The 24,927-nt window shown below is 41.0% G+C and overlaps 1 protein-coding gene across 4 annotated transcripts in view; it reads right to left on the reverse strand.

Moving 5' to 3' along the window:
- Positions 1-24,927, reverse strand: part of DLG2 (discs large MAGUK scaffold protein 2) — a 1,355,189-nt gene that overhangs the window by 1,087,890 nt on the left and 242,372 nt on the right. Inside the window, exon 1 of one of the 4 annotated variants that reach the window (XM_075851404.1) lies at positions 16,189-16,562. The exons of the other annotated variants lie outside the window; for them this stretch is intronic. Coding sequence (XP_075707519.1) covers positions 16,189-16,218 — 30 coding nt within the window. The 5' untranslated portion in view covers positions 16,219-16,562. Of the gene's footprint in view, positions 1-16,188; positions 16,563-24,927 lie in introns of those variants that run through there. 4 annotated transcript variants of the gene reach the window in all.

Consider the following 24,927-nt stretch of genomic DNA (forward strand, 5'->3'; position numbering starts at 1 on the left):
AAATTTGTAATTAACTACAAAGGGAAGAGGACAATTACCATACTTTGAAAAAAAAAATGTCAAAAAAAAAGTCCCTGACACAATATAATTATCCTTATTAATTATGCAAGACACATACCCCAGCTCTACATGTGCTGATGGGAACGTGTCTAGAAAAGCTTCAACTGTTTACTTATAGGAAGTTTCTAGGAAGTTTTTACTCGTGGAGAATTAATTATTATTTGTATTATTATTATTATTTGTATTGTTATTATTTGTATTATTATTATTATTATTATTATTATTTTATGTATTATTTTTCATTATTATTTGCATATCTATATGTTTATATCAGGTCTTCTATTATTTTTTATAAATATATTAAAAGATGTGCTTAACAGCTTAGCAGCCCCTGGATGTATAGAGCATATGAAGAGCGCTCCAATTCAATTTATTTATATTCTCTAGTACTAGGGCAAAGGGCGAGGGAGGGGCAAGCAATTTAGATCATCCTGTCATATGGTAGAGGGAAGAGGAACAAGTATTTTTTGTTTGGGCCCACCATCTCTCTAACACACATATTACATTTACTTTTCATGTATGTATAATTTTTTAAATTGTTATTATTGTTTTTTTTATTTTTTTATGGTGACCAGTTATTTAGATTTATCTTCTAAATATCATCACCTCAAACCCGAAACCACTAATTATCCATGCATTATATTTCACCAAGGACTAGAAGCAACTATACACTTCTGGCATTTCCATACTGTCCTCTAGGGAGAATGAAATGTATAAATCTTCACCTTAGAGCCCCATTTTACACATATTATACATATATAGGGTTACTCACCTCTGCACGCTCCAGCAGCAGGTTCGTGCTGGCGGCAGCTTCTCTCCTATCTTCAGCCGCCAGCCACAACAGGCTGCCAAGCAATCTAACTCACTCCTTCTCAGTCCAGTGATGTCTTCTTGCTCACGCAGCGGCTCCCTGCTTCCAACCATGTTGGGTTGCCATATCATCTGGCGTTTGCTGATGACGTCAGGCCTGGCACCCTATTTAAAGAGGACCTGTCACTAGGTCATATAAGTTGAACTAGGTAACTTACCTGAATAGCGTTGTCTCCCTGATTCCAGCGCTGTTTTTCTTTTTTTCCAAGAACTCCCCGTTCCAGAGATATGGCCCTCTGTTGTGTTGGCCCTATATGCGAATTTGCTGTAGTTATTGGCTAACTCAGGGGCGTTGCTAGGGTCTTAAAAGATCAGGGGCACAAGACCCGAGACATATATTTACCCCCTCCAAAAAGAAATACATTTTTACGTACATATCGGAGATAGCATATCTATGGCTCCTATAGCTACACCGCTGGATAGAATGGACGCATTGTCTCAGCAGACAGTATTACACATGATAGGCTTAGATACATGGCCCCAGCAGACAGTATCACACATGATAGGCTTAGATACATGGCCCCAGAAGATAGTATCACACATGATAGGCTTAGATACATGGCCCCAGCAGACAGTATCACACATGATAGATTTAGGGCTCATTTAGATGAGCGTGAATCTCATCCTTGGACTGTGGGTTGAAACAACGCACAGCGCACGGCCCTATTGATTTCAATGGGGCTATTCACAAATGCGTGAGTTTTCACGCGAGTGTCCGTTGCGTGAAACTCACTGCATGTCCTATATTGGTGCGTTTTCACGCACCTAGTCACCCATTGAAGTCAATGGGTGCGTGAAAACCACGGAAAGCACATGGACGACATCCGTGCTTGCAAGTGCGTGAAAAACACATGCCACACGCAAAGCACGCTGATGCAAAACGCAACGCACACGGATAGATTTACGCTAGTTTTTAGCGCACTTAAATCTGTCACGCTCGTGTGAATGTAGCTGTAACGTCCGTGGTCGCTGACCACGAACTCCTTCCATCCAGTCGACACCCTTCTCTCCAGAGATGTTTGCACATACGGCCGTCCTGTTCCACAGTGACCACCAGGGTGCTCTCGCAAGCTCATTCCAGACTCAAGAAGCCAGAGCGCATGTGGGAGATTGTGCTGATTGGTCTCAGCCCCTTCCTCCCACGCCTGAGCGTTGTTGTCGTATCCTAAGTTTGTCTTGCAAATGGTTCCCTAGTGTTTCCTGCTCCCAGTGTTCCCTGTCGCTCGTCCGACACGATGCAGGACCTGGGGCAGGAAGTGAGTAACGTCACAGCGTGATCTCTCGAGGACACGCTGTATGTCTGTGCACTGCCAGAAGCTGGGTGGTAACGAAGAGAAGTGGATGATGCTGATTCGTCAGCATCATACACTTCTAGTCACAACGCCCAGCTAGTAAAACAAGTAAAAACGCCCAGATGTACACACACAATACACACACAGTTGTACTTTTACTTTAAACACGCCCAGTTGTACTTTAGAAAGCCTCATTTACATAAATATAAAAATGGTCATAACTTGGCCAAAAATGCTCGTTTTAAAAAAACAAAACGTTACTCTTATCTACATTGCAGCGCCGATCTGCTGCAATAGGAGATAGGGGTTGCAAAATCTGGTGACAGAGCCTCTTTAAAGAGGAATCCAGCCTGGCATCTCTTGCCTATGAATCAAGGTACCTCTATTGTATTATTGTATAGTTCCTGACTTTGATACTGATCCCTACACTGACCTTATTATTGGATTCTGCTCCTACCTTGCTCCTTTGGATTTGTCGCCCGGTACATGTAGTTATATTCCTTATTTTGACCCCTTGCCTGTCATCTGATTTATCCTTGTCTTGTCCTTTGGCTTGTGATATCCTGACTGCTCTCCTGGTGATGAGCCTTGGCTCCGTAACTGTCTACTCTTCAGCTATTCCCACAATGCACCTGCGACCAATCGGTGACTCTTCAAAGAACGCAAACTAGGAATTTGACTGGGAAATTCCACATTTTCTTGTTGGAGTTAAGGGTGAGGAACAGGGAGAATCTTAAGACAATGCACCTCAGATTAGCCAGCGATAAACCAATTGCAGTTTGAAGATCCACTACTAAGGTGGGAAACAAAATATACAGTATACACAATTAAACTACTTGAAAAGTTGAGCCCCTTTGTGAATACATTTCATTACTTTTCTTGTACTGATACTGAGTTGCATCCTGTATTATACTCCAGAGCTGCACTCACTATCCTGCTGGTGGAGTCACTGTGTACATACATTATAATACTTATCCTCTACTGATCCTGAGTTACATCTTGTATTATACTCCAGAGCTGCACTCACTATTCTGCTGGTGTAGTCACTGTGTACATATATTACATTCCTTATCCTGTACTGATCCTGAGTAACATCCTCTATTATACTTCAGAACTGCATTCATTATTCTGCTGGTGGAGTAACTGTGGACATACATTACATTACTTATCCTGTACTGATCATTAATTACATCCTCTATTATACTCCAGAGCTGCACTCACTATTCTGCTGGTGGAGTCACTGTGTGCATACATTACATTACATTACTTATCCTGTACTGATCCTGAGTTACATCCTGTATTATACTGCAGAGCTGAACTCACTATTCTGCTGGTGGAGTCACTGTGTACATACATTACATTACTTATCTTGTACTGATCCTGAGTTACATCCTGTATTATACTCCAGAGCTGCACTCACTATTCTGCTTGTGGAGTCACTGTGTACATACATTACATTACTTATCTTGTACTGATCCTGAGTTACATCCTGTATTATACTCCAGAGCTGCACTCACTATTCTGCTGGTGGACTGACTGTGTACATACATTATATTACTTATCTTGTACTGATCCTGAGTTACATCCTTTATCATACTCCAGAGCTGGATTTACAATTTTGCCGTTCTCAGTGCTGAAATCTTCCAGCGTTCCCTGCTTGTTCAGTGTCTATACAGAGTTTACTATGGTGATTTGTGTTCTGAGAAATGTTATCTTTACACCAGGCACTGTACAGCTATCTGTAGGGAAACCTAATTGTTCTCCTGCATTATATTTGCTCAGCTAAGCTGCTAGGGGTGTGTCTGACGACAAGCTCATAGATGGTTTCCAATGGCAACCTGCAGAATTTTTAAGTTTAGATCTGGAGAATGATACAGACTGTAACTCAGGATCAGTACAAGATAAGTAATGCTATGTACATACACGGTGACTCCATTTTTGTTATGTAGATTATAACTACACAGTACATAAATTGTAAAATGGTGTTCAAATGTTGACATACCCTACAACCGATACCCTATAACTGTACATTAGTTGAGGCAGAATTACCATTTTCTTTTAAAATATTATATTTTCAAGATATTGTAAACACAACCTCGGTTTTTTTTTTTAATCCCACCCAGGAAAAGATAAAAATAGATATTGTTATTAATGAAATACGCTACTGAAAAATGTGGACATTGTGCTGTATATGTCAAAATAATACAAAAAAATATCTAAAAAAATATAAAAACTCAAAAAAAATAAAATATAATAATTTTTTTTCATGTTCATGAGATTCATGGCTCCATTTTTATACTAAATGCAGATAAGTCGTTGCGATGCACACAGAGAATTGTCTTTCAGGACCACAGTGTGAATTTCTCTCAGATCCACCCTACCCACGTGCCCCTCGCCTGGCACACAGCTGCATTATTTAACCAAGTGTCAGGAAGCTTGAGACAAGTGTCAGCAGGGTTATTATAGCTACAACAGTGGATACATATTTTATAAGGCATCAGCAGTAAGTCGTATGTCTAGGTAAGTACAATATGAATCATTTATCCTCTATTAGCGTGGAAAAAAAATGGAGGATTTGCACATACTTAACCTTCACATTAAAAAAATGGTATTAAAAAATTCCTTTAATCTGGCACAAACAGAACCAAACAGGTGCCCAATTATCAAAAATTCTGGATTTATGATTCGTCAAAAAGATGGAGAATTCACACATGTAATAAATATATACACACACTGGAGGAGCCTCATAATTAGTTATTTCTGTTCTGTTTCTGATTTTGTGGAATTCCAGATTAGCAGAATTTCTGGACATCCGCTGGATTTATATAGCAATGGGTTTATTATCCATGATAAAGTATGATTAGTTGTATTACTTAATAAAAATCTTCTTAAATTGTACCAATCGCGCCAGGTGAATTTTTGGTATAAGCCGTCGGGTGTGTGTATATCTGACCACAATGTCTCCTGTGTTATTTATTTTTTTCGCCCTCTGCAGACTCTATATCTAATTGTCAGTCTTGTGCTCTGCTCCACGAGTGGTGGGCACTGCTATGATGTTCTCCCACACTCAGGAGCACTGCACCCACAGCCCACAACTCTGTCTGTTTTGAATAAACTACAGTAGTGGTGCCTTGGGTGAGCGCCCCATGTTCGCCCAGCCTCAATACTATAATCAATCTGTCCCTACATGAAAAATGAAAATTGGTGGCCTGTCTGGAGACCCTGCCCTTGTATGTATGTATGTATGTATGTATGTATGTATTTGCACGGACCCCGCACTCCCTCCTCACACACGTCTCTCTGCAGCTCGGCACCATAGTTACATAGTTAGTATGTAAAACTTAAATCCAATAAGTTCAACCATTAAGGGTCAATGCAGATGATGCATATTACGTGTGGTTTCACCGCGCGTATATGTGTGCGGCAAAACCGCACATAATACAGTACCAGCATGGTCATTGAGATTCCAGGAAATTTCATGTACACTCTGCGGTATTTTTATGCACGTAAATTGACATGCGGTGCGGATTTTAACCCCTTCCCCCTGCTTGCATTCTGGGCCCTAATGTCCAAGCCATTTTTTACATTTTTCCATTGTCACATTCGAAGAGCTATAACTTTTTTATTTTTGCGTCGGCATAGCTGTATAAGGTCTTGTTTTTTGCGGGACGACTTGCAGTTTTTATTGGTACCATTTGAGAGTAGATGCGACTTTTTGATCACTTTTTATCACATTTTTTTTAAGTCAGGATTCACAGAAAACAGCAATTTTTCCATTGTTTTTTATTTTATTTTTTACGCCGTTCACAGTGCGGGTTAAATAATGTAACAGCTTTATAGTCGGGGTCGTTACGGACGCGGCGATACCAAATATATGTAACTTTTTTGCTTTATTGTAGTTTTTTTTAATAGTAAAGCATTTTGTAAGGGGAAAAAGTGGGGTTTTCATTTAATTTTTTTCACTTTTTTTTTAAATTAACTTTCTTAAACTTTTTTTACTTTTATACTAGTCCCACTAGGGGACTTCACTATCCTCCGATCGCTATTATAATACACTGCAATACTTTTGTATTGCAGTGTATTACTGCCTGTCCGTTTAAAACGGACAGGCATCTGCTAGGTCATGCCTCCGGCATGATCTAGCAGGCATTCATGACAGGCAGACCTGGGGGCCTTTATTAGACCCCCGCTTGCCATAGAAGACACAGACACTCTGCGATTTTATCGCCGGGTGTCGGTGGGATGAGAGGGAGCTCCCTCCCTCTCTCCAAAACCACTCAGATGCAGTGCACGCTATTGTGCACCGCATCTGAAGGGTTAAACGGGTGAGATCGATACTAATATCGATCTCACCCGGCAGAGCAGGGACGCCCCCAGCCCTCGGCTCCCTGCTCTGTTTACTTTATTCTACAGCAGCGCAGTGGAATAGCGGCGCTGTAGAATAAAGCCCATTAATGACCGCCGTGAAAAGGCTAATCGGCGGTCATTAAGGGGATAAAATCCACGGCATGTCAATTTATCTTGCGTTTCCGCTTGCGAATTGCATTTGCCTAGTGCTGAGGAAAATTGTTTCAAAACCCGCAGCATGAATACGTGCTGAAAAACGCATCAAAACTTAAAAACTGCACCGAATTTACCTGCGAATTTCCTGCGTATTGCTGCGGTTTTGGTGCGTATTTTCCAGAGGAAGGCAAAAACAACCTCTGAATAGCAAATTTGCAATGGGAAAGTGGGAAAAATTCCTTCCTGAACCCTACTGCCAATTGGACAGATCCCTAGATGAACATTCTACATTAATACCAGTAACCCTGTATATTGTGTTTCTCAAGGAACATATTAAACTCTTTCTTAGATTTATCCACAAATTCCTGGCCAGAGCATCAAAAGCGCTCTGGCTGGGGACTCCGGCGATAGGGAAGCCCATGATGTCACTGTGCATATATGGACAGTAAAGTCAGAGCTTTTCAATGCCGGAGTCCCCAGCCAGGGCATTTCAAGCGCGTTGGCCGAGGATGTCACTGTCAACCCTTGATGTCACTGCCACTGTACAATAGCCGTGGACTCTGGCCCTGGGGGAACCATTGATGCCACATATGGACAGTATTGTCAAGAGCTACAATACTGGAGTCCCCAGCCAGAGTGTCAGAAGTGCACTGGCTGGGGACTCCGACCATGGGCAAGCCCTTGATGTCACTGTCCTTATATGAACAGTGATGTCAAGAGTTTTCAATGACGGAGTTCCCGGCCAGGGCGTTGGCGACGCAATGGCCAGGAATTCCAGCCCTAGAGATGCCCCTGACGTCACTGTCTATATATGGATAATGATGTCAAGAGCTACAATACTAAGGTTTTCGAAGTTTGTGATGAAATTGCATTTCCTTTAACAACAATCAGTGACCCCGTGTTCTGTGTGGGATCTCCAAAAATAATAACTTATCACATTCGTTTTTATAGGGGCCATTTTCATATTTATATAAAATATCATATCCTTCTCTTCTCTAGGGTATATAAATAGAGTTTTGACAACCTTTCTTCAGAACCTGGATCTTCTATACCTCATATTAATTTGGCTGCGCTACTTTGAGCTCTCTCCAGCTCTCTGATATCTTTTTATGGACTGGTGCTCAAACCTAGGCTGCATATGCACCCATACCAGTGCTTTATAAACAGGTAAAATATAATACATTCTTCTATAGAAGCCATGCCTTTCCTAATTTAAGATGCTGTCTTGTTAGCTTTGGATCCAGCAGACTGGCATTGAGTGGAATAATATTTTTTATTATTAACAATTACACCCAAATCCTTCTTCATTGTAGACTCACCAAATAATGATCCATTCATGGTATAAATAAATAGCTTGTATATATTTTTTTTTTTGCCCTAAAATGTATAACTGTCCACTTGTCAGCAATGAACCTCATCTGCCCTTTTTCAGCCAATTTTGCGAGTTTATCCGGGTCACTCTGTAGGGATAAGACATTCTGTACGGTATCTACAACACTAAAGAGCTGTGTATCATTTGCAAACACAGAGAAATGGCTATGAAGTCCAACTTCTGCACCCTTTATAAACAGGTTAGGCTCCGTTCCGTCGTTTTGACGGAATCAATAGCGTAGTCGACTCCGCTATTGGTTTCGTCAAAACGACGGAACACTTGCACAACGGAGATAAACGGAAACCATTGGCAGCGGATCCGTCCCCATGGAAATCAATAGTGATGGAAACGGAAACCTGTGGTTTCCGTTTGTGTGTCAGGACTGACGGAACGTCGGAACGGAGCCGTAGCGCGGATGTGAACGAAGCCTGAAACAGTAATGGTCCCAGTACAGACCCCTAGGGTACTCCACTTAAAACGTTAGTCCAGTTAGAATAAGGGCTCTCTTACACCGGTCAATCATCATTGGGCAAACAAGCGTTCACTTAACAGGGCAATGATCAGCCGATGAACGAGCAAACGCTCGTTCATCGGCTGATTGTATAGTTTTAAATGCCGAAACTATTATCGTTGTCGGCAGCACATGTGCTGCTGACATTATAGAAATGTATGGGGACTAGCGATCGGAGTAACGAGTGTACGTCCCAATACATAGCTCCTTGTGAAAGGAGAAAATGAGCCCCGATCAACGAGCTGTCTTGTTGATCGGCGCTCGTTTACATGGCCCACGTCAGGCCGCGTAATACCGCCTTAAGACCCATTCTTTGAATATAGTCTTTTAGACAATTTTGCATCCAATCACAAATTTCAACCTTTACTTGTGTGATAACTGATAGTATCACCCCATGCAAACGCTTTAGAAAAATCCAGGTATATTACTACTTCATATAAAGCAAGTAAATTGGTTGAAACAACCTCCCGTTCATAAAGCCTTTCTGTTAACTATATCATTATCTAAATCATACTATTCACTATGATCTCTTATTAAACTTGCAAGTAACTTTACAACTGTAGATGTAAAACTTACCGGCCTATAGTTGTAGGGCTTTACCTTTGAACCATTTTTTTTTTTTTTTTTGCAATTCTTTATTTTCGTGGCTAACAGCCAAATTTTCACAGTAAAAAAGAATACAGATACATATGGGAGGATGAAATACATGTACAAGGTTAGAGATGCATTAAATTGAATGGCATATCAAAAACTTATCCACATAAAGCAACCTATGTCAACTCTAGAATATACTGATAGATACTCCCCACCTATGCGAGAGAGTGATGATACAAGACAGAATGAGGGAGGAAGAGATGGGAGTGGGCAGGGGGGGGGGAGGATAGCGTCTCCCTCCGGGGAGGTCCCCGCTCCCCCAGACTGCGTCCACTATGAACTATTCACCAATAGTCCAAGAATGTCTTTATAGGAGTCAGTGTCCTGGAACATGATCCAAGGTGACCATGTGAGGCAGAATCTGGCGTGATTGTCATGAATGCTAGAGGTCAGGTCCTCCATGTGCATGAGATCGTTGACCTTTGAAACCCAGAGGGACAGAGTGGGAGGAGAGGGGTTCTTCCATCGCAAGGGAATACAGTGCCGCGCAGCCATCACTAAAAAGTGAAGCAAGGAGCGCTTATAAATGCTTGCTGGGATGTCACAGTGATGGGGGAGGAAGAAAGGCGCGTCAATAGTAAAGCTGGTATCAGTTACCTCGCATATCACCTTCTTAACCCCATCCCAAAATTCTGCAAGTAGCGGGCAAGACCAGAAAGTGTGGAGTAGGGTACCATTGTCTAATCCGTATCTCCAACATAGAGGTGACATGGTCGGGAAAATACGATGCAGACGGACCGGAGTCCTATACCATCGTGAGAGCAATTTAAAACTGGCCTCCTGATACCGCAAGCTAATTGAGGTTTTATGGGCAAGAGTGAGAATGCGAGAGCATTGGCTTGTGGTAAGGGTGATCCCTAGTTCCGACTCTCACACAGAGATATAACCAGGTGCTGGGAGATCCGGCGGGTTCAGAAGGAGGTGGTAGATCGTGGACAATGTATCCAGTGGAGACCTAGGACCTAGGACCTTGGAATAGCTCCGAAGGTGGTAAAGAGGAGTAGAAATGGCGGAGTTGAAATATGCGCCAGTAACCCAAAGGAGGTAGTTCAGGCATCTGTGTTAACTCCTCAAGGGAGAGCCACTCCGAGTTCTTCAGAAAGTGCTCTGCCCTAAATACACCCGACGCCGCCCAAGACTTTGAACCATTTTTTTTGAGAATAGGAATAATGTTAACTTTTTACTAGTCCATGAAATACTGTTCATATAGGAACAGTGAGGTCAGGAGCTACAATAACGGAGTACTTGGCCAGAACGTCATAATCGCTCTGTCTGTTGAGCCTGAAGAAGCTCCTGACATCACTGGCCACCCAAAACCTGCTTTTATTTAACGAATCACAGGTAATAAATGAAGATCCCCATACCTCGTAATATCTCAGGAAACATTTACTCTTAAATATTTGAATGATTCTTCCCTATCCAATACCCTTATCTTCCGGTGACCACCTTCCTGATCGCTCAGAGAACTGATCGCTCAGAGAACTTCAGACCAAGGAGGAGTCTGAAGTTATTGGGCCCATCTCCCCCAAGCTACACACCCCTTTCATATGTTATTCTCAGATTGGGTAATATGGAAGTTGCGACAAGTTCTCTTTCAACTTTCATTAAGAACTATTGTAATTTGCTTCCCACCATGATAACACTTAGACTAAGCAGAAGAAGAATATCTCTATAGGTTTCAAACAAACTATGGTGGACCCATTGAGCGAGAGGTCCTATGGCAGAACGTTTTTGTGTTATCCAAATAACAATCCCATAATTTGATCTGGAGGAAAAACAAATGTTTCTTTGGTTCCCCCGTGAGTATTGGCTTAGCTAAAAATCGTCAATGTGATGTCATCATGGCACTCTTAATTCTGAATGCATGTTAAAAAAATATATACAGTGAAGGAAATAAGTATTTGATCCCTTGCTGATTTTGTAAGTTTGCCCGCTGTCAAAGACATGAACAGTCTAGAATTTTTAGGCTAGGTTAATTTTACCAGTGAGAGATAGATTATATTTAAAAAAAAAACAGAATATCACATTGTCAAAATTATATATATTTATTTGCATTGTGCACAGAGAAATAAGTATTTCATTAAGTAAATCTTAATGATTTACAGATGATCTGCAAAGAGGAGTGGGCCAAAATTCCATCTAACATGTGTGCAAACCTCATCATCAACTACAAAAAAACGTCTGACTGCTGTGCTTGCCAACAAGGGTTTTGCCACCAAGTATTAAGTCTTGTTTGCCAAAGGGATCAAATACTTATTTCTCTGTGCACAATGCAAATAAATATATATAATTTTGACAATGTGATTTTCAGTTTTTTTTTTTTTTATATATATAATCTATCTCTCACTGGTAAAATTAACCTAGCCTAAAAATTCTAGACTGTTCATGTCTTTGACAGTGGGCAAACTTACAAAATCAGCAAGGGATCAAATACTTATTTCCTTCACTGTATTTAGATCAGGTTTTAACCAGTTCAGGACCGGGCTATTTTGAGCCTTCAGGACCAGACACCGTTTAGCCATTTTTAGCACGTGTTAGTTAAATGACTATAACGTTTTTATTTGTTGGGCTAACGACGTGATTTTTGCGACATTTTTTCCATAGACAATGCAGGTTTCATTTTTTATCGTTTTTATACACACCTTTTTTGCGATTTTAGAATTTTTATTCATAAAGTTTGAAAATAATAGTAAAAAAATAAGCTTTTTAACGTTTCAGCTATTTTTTTGGGGTAATAACATAGTTTTAACCTAAAATAGACCTTTTATTTGTGATCGTCATTGTCTACCGTAAATTTTAATATATTACATGTCTATATTAGGGTAATTGGGTCAGCGCTAGCGTTACAACAATGATTGGCGGGGGGAACATGTTTTTTTTTGGGGTGGGTATTTTATGTGTATTTATTATTTAATTTTTTTTTGCACTTTACTTTATTATTTTTTTTATTACTATGGTCTGTCCCCCAAAGGTCAAAGAAGACCTTTGGGGAACTTTATATATATATTTTTTCTTTCTTTTACACCATCTTTTCCACTGTAACTGGAGCTGCACAGCAGCCCCAGTTACAGGGGAAATCAGCCCTCTCATAGTGACGATTGTCACTAACTGGGCTGTGCTGGGTCTAGTAAGACCCAGCAGCAGTCTGTCACTAACGACACCCGGCGATCATGCGACCTGTCACATGATCACCGGGAGGAATAGAGACAGCGCCGCTGCTGCTGTCTCTATTCCTATACACAGCGTTCATTGAGCGCTGTGTAAAAACACATCGGAGAAGACAGAAGCAGTGAAAGCTGCTTCTATCCTCTCCTCAGGGTCCCCGGCAGTCACTGACAGCCGGAGACCCGACATTCAGCTGCCCGATCGCGCGGGCAGCAAGTTAAAACCCGAGCCGTAAAAAGTCTATGGCTCGGGTTTTAAGGACCCTGACCGCAGGCCGTAAATATACAGCCAGCGGTCGGGAACCAGTTAAAATTCTTATTTAAAGGAAATTCAGGGCAACACATAATAGGGATACTTTAATAAAAACTAGCCACTTATGAAAATATTTTAATTTCAACTTAGGCCCATGGTAATTGCAAAAAATATGACCACAGGTATCATGTCACACATAGTGACGTCATATCTCTCAGTCACACGATTTAGTCATATGACCAGTTTATCTAACGGCTCTAGTGCTGTACTGATTTCATACTGGAGTCATGTGACTAGGCCACGTGACCAACGGGTGTGATGTCACTATGGACAACTTGTCACTCATGGCCATATGTGTGTGTTTCAAATTTCTCTAACTCCAAGAGCTGGCAATCCTTTTTGTCTTTCCTCAAAAAAGGGGATGAGAAGTTTTTAGGATCACACGTTAAGAACTGTATAAAGTTGAAAGCTGCCATTAACCATTCAGAAAATCCAATGAATTAAAAGTATCTATAGTCCAATACGTACATTTTCAGGAGCATATTCTTTTCTATAGGGGACTGCATTATACTGTAGCAGTTTGTGTTTTTGTAGTCAATGTATTGGGACAAATGTACTAAACAAATTAAGCCAGAAAAATTATCCGGTGAAAAATGCCGGACAAAATAGCGCAGCATGTTTCACTATGTTGTCAGGTAGAACGACGAACACCATCATGGAAACCTGATGGAACCAATTAAAGTCAATAGTTTCCGTTGGGCGCCGTTGGTGTCCGTCACGCAGATGTAAACGAAACCTATCCTGTGGCATCCCGTTGCCATAGACTTGCATCGTACAAAAAATAGATCCGTCAAGATCCTATTGTTCAACAGGACAGAAAAATTATACAGTCTCCGTTTGCCTGTCCTGTTGAAGAAACAGATCCTGACGGGAACTGGAGACAGACGGACACTTTAACCATGATGGTAGCCCCATTGAAAACCCATGGTTTCTTTGACTAATCCATTTGAAAAAAAACAAAAACGTATGCTAAAACATGATGTGAACCTAGCCTTAGGCTACATGCACACGACCGTTTGTATTTTAAAATGTGTGCCGCCCGTGGTTTTCATTTCGCCAAAGACTTGAATGGGCGAGACCGACAGCAAACACTGACAGGAATTGGAACTGCTCTGAGTTTTGAAGCCCGGTCCCATGGCCCCCACACAGATCCGCGAAAAACACGGTAGTGTGCATGGGGCCATTGAAATGAAAGGGTCTGTGTGATATCCAGTAAAAAAGGTAGCACACTGGTAAAAACAACGGTCGTCTGTATGTAGCCTTATAAAGTGTTTAGACACTTTTTTCTACGTATCTGACTAGGGGGCGTAGCTTAGCAGTAAACAGGACGAGGCTTAAGATTTTGTCGCAAAAAAAGGTCTAAAGTATGTCAACAAGTAGTTATAAAAAAAATGCACCAAATTTATCATCCAGCATGAGCCATTGTGATAATATTGGTGCATCTAGTCTAATTCTAAGGCCTCATAGACACGACCAGAGTGGTGTGCACGGCCGTGATTTGCGGTTCGAACGGCCACGCATTGTCTCCCGCGGGCCGTGCACATGGCCGCGTGCATTCATTTCTGTGAGCATGGACCACAAAACGCCGCCATAATAAGACATGTCCTATATTTTTGCGGTTCAAGCTCCTGGGCAATGCACGGACCGTGGAAACCATTGAAATGAATGGGACCGCAATTCATCCGCAGATTTTGTGGGTGAATTGCGGCCGCAAAAACACGTTTGTGTGCATGGGGCCTAAGCTTTCTAAATTTAAAACAAGTGTCCCATAGGGGGTGCAGAAATGGCAGTCACACCTGGTGCCTGGGGGTGTCAAAGACCCCTCTACCACATAATAAGGCACCAGTAATATCATGGCACATGGTAAGTTACAGATTTTGCACTAGGGCCCAAAAGCTTCAAGTTGCGTTTCCGGCTTCTCCCGACGTCAAGAAATCTGTGTTCAGGGCATGACCGATTGAAACAAGAGAAATCTATTCTGCATTATATTTTTACCATTTTACTTAGGAACTGCTGCTATTTCAATTGATGATAATATGATTTGTGCCTGGGACTGCTCTTTAGACTTTTATTACAGTTTATGTCTCGGGACCTCATTAAATTTATCATTAGGACGTGAATTTATCCATCTTGCGAACAGTTTCTTCTTAGAATTGACTGTGAATCCGGATTCCCCATTGTTTTAGTGCGCTAAACACGGAGTATAACTTTCATTAGTGCCATTTTTAATAAGATGCTCAAGTCCTGCTTATATCATATCTTTATGCAAATTAAAGTCATTAATTGATTTTCTATTCAGACAAAAATACTTAATTAGATCATTTGTACATTCTGTGCCATTCACGAAGAAAATAAAGAATGCAATATGTAACTAGAATACTTAAAAAATATACTATAATACTTAAAAAATATGTACAGAAGAGCAATTTGGTATATATTAAGCAAATGTTTTTCACAAAAAATCCAGCATTAATTGTAAAAAAAATAAAAAATTTTGTATGTAATATGCAAATATTTTATAATATTTTTACATTTTTTTACACTTTAAAAAAAAATAAAAAGAATGTAATTCTGTAGTACTGTAAAATAACACGATGCAGACTTGAGCAAACCACTTATTTGTTAAATATTTAATATTTTTTTTAAACCTATTTTCTTTATTTTCTTTTTTTTTTACATAAAACTATAAATTGGTAAAACAGATTTTATGTATTTAAAGAAAAAACAATTACCTGCCATACTGAAAAAACTTTTCACAAAGTTAGAAGTAAGTTATGGTGACCCTTAGCAAACTAATTTCTTATAAACACCCAACTATAGAAATACCGATTTTTTTTTTTTTTTTTAATAAAATAAATACATTTTCTAATGTGTTTGTAAATCAGAATACATTTTAAAATGTAATCATTGCAGCATTTGAAAATATTTTTTAAAATATAGAAAAATATTCAGAATTTTTTTTTCTCACATATACATATATATATATATATATATATATATATATATAAATAATTTTCTGAAAAATATTATAAACATACATAAATAAAACATTTTAAAATCGGAAAATATGTTTTTATATATTTATATATATATATATATATATATATATATATATATATATATATATATATATATATATAATATTTTTTTACTTTTACATATTTTTCATTTCACCAAAATACTAGTACAAAAAAATCATCTGCAATGTGTTAAATCCTCAGTCAGCACATTCCAATATTTATTATAATTTTGTAACATTTTTTTATGATCAAAGGAGGGAAAAAAAATGTGTTTCTCCACACCATTTAGATAAACTGCTTTCACAAGGGAGATTTCTCAATGGATCTGCAGTCTCAATCCTGCTCTTTCCACACTGCCTCGTCTCAGTAGCAGCAGCAGCAGCAGCAGCTTCGGTCATACACACAACACACAAAGATTTGCAATCCTACCTTGGTTGTCACGATGCATAGACAATCCATTTCTGCGTTGCTCGACTGGTTAAATCACAAATCATAAGCAAATCGAGGAAATCTTTGCCGTTATAGACAGAAAGCCAGAACAAAACAGGAATCTCCGAGCTGTGGAGGCTGTACGTACGTACGTATGTATGTGTCTGTGTGTGTGTGTGTGGGGGTTTTTTTTTTTTTCAATGGGCCTTTCAATAGGCAAAGCAAGTCTTCCTTAGCAATGCTAAAGGCATCCCTGGTTCACACAGGTATCTGCTACTCCACTAGAGATAATATAAATCAAAACTTCCAGGCGTGAATGCAGCATGACTCAGATTACTTTTTTGATCTAAACGTCCCCCTTTTTTTTTTTTTAGCAGAACCGGATGACAAAAAGGCAGCAAAAAAAATTCAGACTTTAAATAGCAAACACGCTTTCCAGAATACTAAACCGCTTCATCATGCCCAAAACAATATCCTGCCAGGATTTTTTTTTTCTTCCAACTTATCTCAAGCAACTAGAGGGCACAGATCTTAAAGAGACAATCCTTAAAATCCTGCCCCATATAAAGCTCTCTGTTTGTCTTTAATATAAGGAGAACACATTTTACTTAGAACACGTCTTGTTAACGGCAGCTTCTGCTAAGCATACACGCCATCTGTTTGAATGCCGTGTAGAAAGCGGCTTCTGCAAACAGGAAGATGTAAAAGACATCAGTAATCTTAACTCTATAATAACCAGCAATGGTAAGATGCAAAGAAACACGGTGCAGCAGTCAATACTTCTTAAATGGGCTGAAGGCTTTGGACAATCCATTTTTGTTAGAAAGGTCCACTGACGATAAGGTGATCATTAGACCACTAGCGATCAGCAGTAAGGGAAACCAGCAGGAAGTTGGCATTTCCCCTGCAGCACCACCACAGGGGAAATTAAGCATTACACAGTTCCTTTTGAAAATCAATAGGCTGTCCATATAATGTATGGATGTGCTGGGTCCTCCAGAACGGGGGACTCCTCTCTATTAATTCATAATCCCCTAACAGGGTGTATGAAAATGTTTTTTCTAAACCACACAATCCCTCTAAGAATTGCTGTAGTCATATTAAATATTTTTGGTAATTTTTTTCCTCTGCCTGTGCCTATATAGGTGATGTATAGTTCCAACCTAGGGAACTATATAAATTTAGAGCCATAAAAACAAGGCAGACTCCTGAAAGTTAAAGGGGTTGTCCCCTTTGGACAATTAATTTTTGTTCGACGGTTCCCCCAACGGTCACAGGATGTGCAGCTGCTGGGACACCCAGTGATCAGCTGTAATCCGAGAATTAATCTAACAGCAAATATTCAATTCTCTTGCAGCACCAACACAGGTAAAATTAAGTATTGCATGGTATTGCATGGTGCCAGGTGCTCCACACTCAGATGTAAATGATAGATGGGGTCTGAGCAAGGGGCCCTCTATATTTCTATTTAGATTTCCCTAATATGGTATTTGAAAATGGGCTTTCTCAACCAAACAGAACTGCTGACACATGGCAGCCCCTTCATTTTATCTTTCCTATTCTGATCTCCTCCCTAAGGGTATGTTCACACGCACTAATTACGTCCGTAATTGACGGACGTATTTCCGCCGCAAGTACCGGACCGAACACAGTGCAGGGAGCCGGGCTCCTAGCATCATACATATGTACGACGCTAGGAGTCCCTGCTACTCCGTGGAACTGCTGTCCCGTACTGAAAACATGATTACAGTACGGGACAGTTGTCCTGCAGAGAGGCAGGGACTCCTAGCATCGTACATAACTATGATGCTAGGAGCCCGGCTCCCTGCACTGTGTTCGGTCCGGGACTTGCGGCCGAAATACGTCCGTCAATTACGGACGTAATTAGTGTGTGTGCACATACCCTGAACCAGTGTCATGACAATAGAGGACAATAACAAAGGTTCTATACCCCAACAGGTCAGGAGTAGGCAAACTTTTTTGTATAGCGTGTTGATAATTTTTTTTTTTTTTTTAAATCTATGATAAAATACTCAGTGTGCCATGCAAACATGTAAGTCATATGAAGCAAACTGTCACGACAAATGTGACAAAAGTCAATCAGTTAAAGGGGTTTTCCACCTTTTGACAACTGATGACTTATCCACTGGATAGGTCATCAGTACCTGATTTGTGGGGGTCTGACACCCGGACACCGCACAGATCAGCTGGTCCGGTGCCTCCGTGCACCGGACGTACATGCCGGAAGCAGATGGCTCCGGCCACTGAATTGCGGCCGATCTGCAGTACTGCAGCTCTGCTCCTATTCAACTGAATAGGCGCAGCCCTTCAGTTCTGCAGCATGGCTGCTATGCTATGTACGGAGCCAACTGCTTCCGGGCTCCGTCCATAGCATTATGCACCACAACATCCGGTGCCCGCAGGCCACCGGATCGGCTTATCGGTGCAAGGTCCGGGTGTCGGACCCACACCGATGACATACTGATGACCTATCCGGTGGATAGGTCATCAGTTGTCAGAAGCTGGACAACCCCTTTAATTTAACTTATATTTCAATGCAAGACTTGTCCCTGACTTTCTTTGCAAAGATGATCCATCTGGGGTGCATACAGTACTACTGAACACCAGCTTGGGTGGAGGGGTGCACATAGATGAGAACACGTCTACTGAACACGAGATGTGGGGTTTCACAAAGGAGAGAGAGTGGCTACAGTACACCAGCTTGGGGGTGCACATAGGAGAGACCACGGCTACTGAACACCAGCTTGATGTGTGCATATAGGAAAGACTGCGGCTGCTGAACACCAGGTTGGGGTGCACATTGGAAAGACCGCGGCTACTGAACACCAACTTGAGGGGTTGCACGTAGGAGAGATCACAACTACTGAACACTTTGGGGGGTGCACAAGGAAGAGAGAGCTGCCAACTTTTGCCAACTTTATCTTTTACAGAGCGTTTACTTAACTCTGTCCTTGCATCCCTGATCACCAGGAGAGAGCAGGGCTTCATTATGCGCTTGGTGATGCTGAGCAACAGGAGAGAGCAGTGCTGCATTGTGTGCTTGCCAAGTGTTCAGCCGCGACAAAATCAATGAAGCGCTGCTCTCTCCTGGTGATCAGCGCTGCCAAGAGAATAATGAAGCGCGGCTCTCTCTCCCTGTGTTCAGCGCTGCCAAGCACACAACCGCGCTCGACACAGGATGAGCAAAGTGTGCCATCAAACCATGCCCCATGTGCCAGCTGTGGCACCGGTGACCCAGGTCACTGACCCCTGCACTAGGACGTTAAGAATTGTAGGTCGATCCAATGGGAACATCACGTATAGGATACTGCAACACTAGGTCATTGGAGATCAGATCTTTGGCCCCTGCGTAACCAATGATTAGAAAGTTGCTCACTGGGCCATCAAGGAAAGGACTTTTACTCAAGGGGACACTAGGACATGGAAGCTCTCCTACAGGGTTACAGTGGAGTTGATCCTATATCATCTAGTCACCATGGACTGGTAGGCTACACTGGTGATGTATGTTACCTTTATTGAGGTGTTTGGTATTTTTACATTTTTAGCAAGAGAGTAAAAGTTCTTTCTAAATTGAAGATATTCTAGACCTTATTATTAAAGTTGAGTAGAGAAGAAAAGCAGATAACGTCATGTTAGGTACTGTATTAAGAAGAGATACAGATACTGGATATTATTATTTACGGAGGAGAGAAGAGACAGATCCCAATAACTACATTGAAGGAAGTGACAAATTTTGCTAAATCCTGTAAAGAAAATAAAGGACAGAAATATCAATACAACTATATAAGTTGTGGAGTGAAGAGACAGAGAGATGCAAGATGCCTATGTCCATATTAAAGGGGTTGTCCACCTTTATATTAGAAATTTCCTCCTATAAGTTGATCATAGAGTATCTCACTGCTAGAAGAACTGTGTTCAAAGTGTTCAATATCTCTGCAGCACCGCCACAGGGCAAATTAAGCATTACACAGTTCACATTAAAATCAAGGAGCTTTTCATGTAGAGTACACACTTTTGGGAGCTCCACAGTAACAGAGATGCTCTTTGAAGTTGCTCTTTGCTCTGGCTAATAGATGAGGGTACTGAACAGGGGTTCACCCACTCTTAACTCGGAACTCTGTATTTGAAAATGGGATTTCTAAAGAAGTCCAATCTGCAGGCAGCATGTTAAAGAGCAGGAGATGCTAAGAGGATTAATATATAGTTCTGTGGGAAAGATTCAGTATAAAATGTCATTTATTAATGTAAACTCCTGCTCATTGTGAGTTTAGGAGTCCAGTGGGCGGTCCATATCAGTGATGGACAGATATCTCTGTATGTACACTCATTAAGGGAAGGCTGTCAATCATTGAGTAGGACCGCCCACTGGACACTTACGCATAGAAAGAGCAGGTATTTTGATCAATAAATTACAAGTTATACTAAATATTTTCTCATAAAACTTTATATCAATCTGCTCAGCTCCCCCTGCTCTATAACATGCGGCCTGCAGATAGGACACCATAATCAACGTGACAGGTTCCCTATAAAAAAGAAAGAGACAGAGATACTAGAACTCACAGTATATGTCAGGGGAGTGAGGCAGAGATGGCAGTACCAGCTATCTATATTGTGGGGTTAATAGTCAGCGATACCACCAGATGCCACAGCCAAACTAAAGGCCATTTTACACTGGGCGATTATCGTGCAGACCAGCGTTCATATAACGCTCGTTGCCGATAATTGCCCAGTGTAAACAGGGCAGCGATCAGCTGATGAACGAGCAAGCGCTCGATCATCTGCTGGTCGGATCGTTTTAAAAAGTAAAATATTATTGTTGACGGCAGCACATCTCCCTCTGTAAACATGGAGGTGCGCTGCCGACATGATAATAATGTATGGGGACGAGCGATCGTAGTAACGACCACTCGTCCCCATAATAGCTCCTTGTGACAGGAGCAAACGAGTGCTATGTCCCCAGCAAACGTCACGTTGATTTGCGCTCGCTGCACCAGCCGATTGTCAGCCTGTGTAAAAGGCCAGAAAAGGTAGAGCTATAATATCCTGATATCTTTATTGATGGGATATGAGATAGAGATCTTTATTGATAAAGAAAAAAACATATTAAATTCAGTTCCCATATTGAGGAGAAAAGAGACAGAGACACCAGAAAGAGACAGGGACTGCTCTCTATAGTGATAAGGTTATGAGACCGAGATTCCATAAAGAAATCCCAAAAAATAGGGCTATAGGATCATGTTTGTTTGTTTTTTATTTTGAGGTGAAAAAGCAGATATTCCAGATAGTATAGTCCAAATTAACAAAAGTATAACATAACCGATCCCAATGTCTACATTGAGTAGTGCAGAGACAGAGATATCAAATACCTTTGTCCATACTGGGAAGCACATAGAGGGAAGAGATAGAGATTATTGATCCTATTCTCTCCAATGACAAGGAAAGAGTCTTCATAATGTGATCGGCACTGTAATAAAGGTAACAGCAGTGTTTTTTATTTAGAAAAACGATCAATTTTGACAGAGTTATGACCTATTTTAGCTTTATGCTAATAAATTTCTTAATGCCCAACTGGGCGTTTTTTAGCTTTTGACCAAGTGGGCGTTGTAAAGAGAAGTGTATGTCAGTGACCAATCAGTGACCAATCAGCGTCATACACTTCTCTCCATTCATTTACTCAGCAGATAGTGATCTTGCTAGATCACGCTTGCTGTCACTTACTCACACATTAACGTTACTGAAGTGTCTTGAGAGTGAATAGACATCACCTCCAGCCAGGACGCGATGTCTATTCACAATCCCGACACTTCGGTAACGTTTGTGTGGGACTTAATGACAGCAAGTGTGATCTCGCAAGATTATTCTGTAAGCTGTCATTTACAGCGTGATCTCGCTTGCTGTCATTAAGTCCCACACAAACGTTATCGAAGTGTCGGGATTGTGAATAGACATCGCGTCCTGGCTGGAGATGATGTCTATTCACTCTCAAGACACTTCAGTAACGTTAATGTGTGAGTAAGTGTCAGCACATCATGATCTAGCAAGATCACTATGTGCTGAGTAAATGAATGGAGAGAAGTATATGACGCTGATTGGTCAGCATCATACACTTCTCTTTACAACGCCCACTTGGTCAAAAGCTAAAAAAACGCCCAGTTGGGCATTAAGAAAGTCATTATCTAAAATAGGTCATAACTTCGTCAAAATGGATAGTTCTCTAAATAAAAAAACACTGCTGTAATCTACATTACAGCGCCGATCACATTATGTAGAAGATAGGCCACTTATAATGTGGTGACAGAGCCCCTTTAAGGCCCTAAAACACCGGCCGATTTTGGCGTCTCTCTGCGAACAACGATAATAATTTAGGCTGCGTAAGCGATACAATCAGCTGATAAATGAGCGCTTGCTCATTCATCGGCTGATCGTTGCCCTGTTTATTCAGGGCAATTATCGGGAACGAGCGTTTTGTTCACAAGTGTTCATTGGTTGATCCTATTGTTTTTACAGCGTTACATATTATCGTTTTCGACACCATATCTCCCTGTGTAAACAGAGAGATGTGCTGCCGACATGAGGGACATGCATGGGGATGAGCGATTGTAGCAAAGATCACTTGTCTCCACACATAACTGATCAAAGCTCCTTGTGAAAAGAGAAAACGTACGCCGATCAATGAGCTGTGACGTTGATCGCCGATTGTTCTCACGGCCGATATTGGCCAATGTAAAAGGACCTATAGAAACCCTGTTGTATTTATTGAGGAGGGACAACATATTAATATGAGGCCAGACGAATGGGTCCTACTCCCTACTAATAGCTCCACCAAATGCACTATTTTTTCTCTAATATAGTTAAGTCCACCATAATTTCATAATATATATTTATAGGGGTCAGAGCTCAAAATCCCCTGCTTACCTTTCACACAGTATTAGAATTAATTGATAAAATTCTGGCTGCCTGCAGTCACCACTAGGGGGAGCTGACCACATATGGATTCATGCAGTTAATATTGATCTAAAATAAAAAGCTTTGAATATGTGTAGGAAGTGAGCTCCCCCTAATGGCTACTGAATGCAAATACTATGGTGGAGATTTACTCAGACTAAAATCAAAATAGGTATGAGCAAGATGCTCTGGCTGCCCGTGCGTCAGAAAGGGAAATCTACGCTAGCTTCGAGCTGGCATAGCTTTCCATTATAATTTATGCCAGTTTCTGGCAGAAATAATAGTAAATTTGTTGGACCATGGACGGCTCCCCCCCTTTTCACCAAGCTTCACCCACTTTTTTTATAAGGTGCCGTAATCGCCACAAAAGTTAATTTTTGGGGAAATTGCGACTTTTGTTGCATTTAAACCTTTTATACGGCAGAAAACTGGGGAAGAATGATTTATACATTCTCCCTATGACTGTTTGATGAGCAGCTGGTAATGCGGTTCAGTATCAGTTCCCTTCTCATCCAGGGCCCCATAGCTGTCACACAATTGACCTCCCTGGTAGCTGTGTTACTGCAAACAGATTATACCAAGGATAGAAGAGATAAATATTCTAGATCCCACTGTATCTGTTAAGATAAAGAAAGAGATAATAGATCTCATTTGCTATGTTGTAGTACCAGATCACATTGCTTACATTGAGAATGAAAGCGACAGAGATATCTTATCTAATTGCCTATTTTGAGTTCAGCTAATTTGTTAGGAGCGTGTTTAGTGACAAGCTTGCTGACTGTTTCAGATAGAAACCAGCAGAATTGTAAATTCAGCCCTGGAGTATAATGCAGGCTGCAACTCAGGATCAGTATAAGATAAGTAATGTCATGTATGTATACAGTGACTCCACCAGCAGAATAGTGTATACAGCTCTGAAGTATAATACAGGATGTAACTCAGGATCAGTACAGGATCAGTAATGTAATGTATGTACAGAGTGCACAGTACACAGCGATTCCACCAGCAGAATAGTGAGTGCAGCTCTGGAGTATAATACAGGCTGTAACTCAGGATCAGTACAGGATAAGTAATGTAATGTATGTACACAGTGACTCCACAAGCAGAATACTGAGTGCAGCTCTGGAGTATAATATAGGATATAACTCAGGATCAGTACAGGATAAGTAATGTAATGTATGTACACAGTGACTCCACCAGCAGAATAGTGAGTGCAGCTCTGGAGTATAATACAGGATGTAACTCCGGATCAGTACAGGACAAGTAATGTAATGTATGTACACAGTGATTCCACCAGCAGAATAGGGAGTGCAGCTCTGGAGTATAATACAGGATGTAACTCAGGATCAGTACAGGATAAGTAATGTAATGTATGTACACAGTGACTCCACCAGCAGAATAATGAGTGCAGCTCTGGAGTATAATACAGGATGTAACTCAGGATCAGTACAGGATAAGTAATGTAATGTATGTACACAGTGACTCCACCAGCAGAATAATGAGTGCAGCTCTGGAGTATAAGGCTTCATGCACACGACCGTGCTCGTAATTACGACTCGTAATTACGAGCACGGGCGGGCATGGCCGGCCGCGGGCAGCCGGCCGCTTTTGCGAGCCGTGCTGTCATTATAAAGTATAGCAGCATGGCCCATAAAATAGAAAAATAGAACATGTTCTATTTTTTTAACGGCACGGGCACCTTCTCATGAGAAAACGAGAAGGTACCCGTGGCTAACAAAAGTCTATGAGCCCGTTACTGCGGGTCGTAATTAC

The sequence above is a fragment of the Rhinoderma darwinii genome, chromosome 2, assembly GCF_050947455.1.
Source record: "Rhinoderma darwinii isolate aRhiDar2 chromosome 2, aRhiDar2.hap1, whole genome shotgun sequence".
NCBI classification, from domain to species: Eukaryota; Metazoa; Chordata; class Amphibia; order Anura; family Rhinodermatidae; genus Rhinoderma; species Rhinoderma darwinii.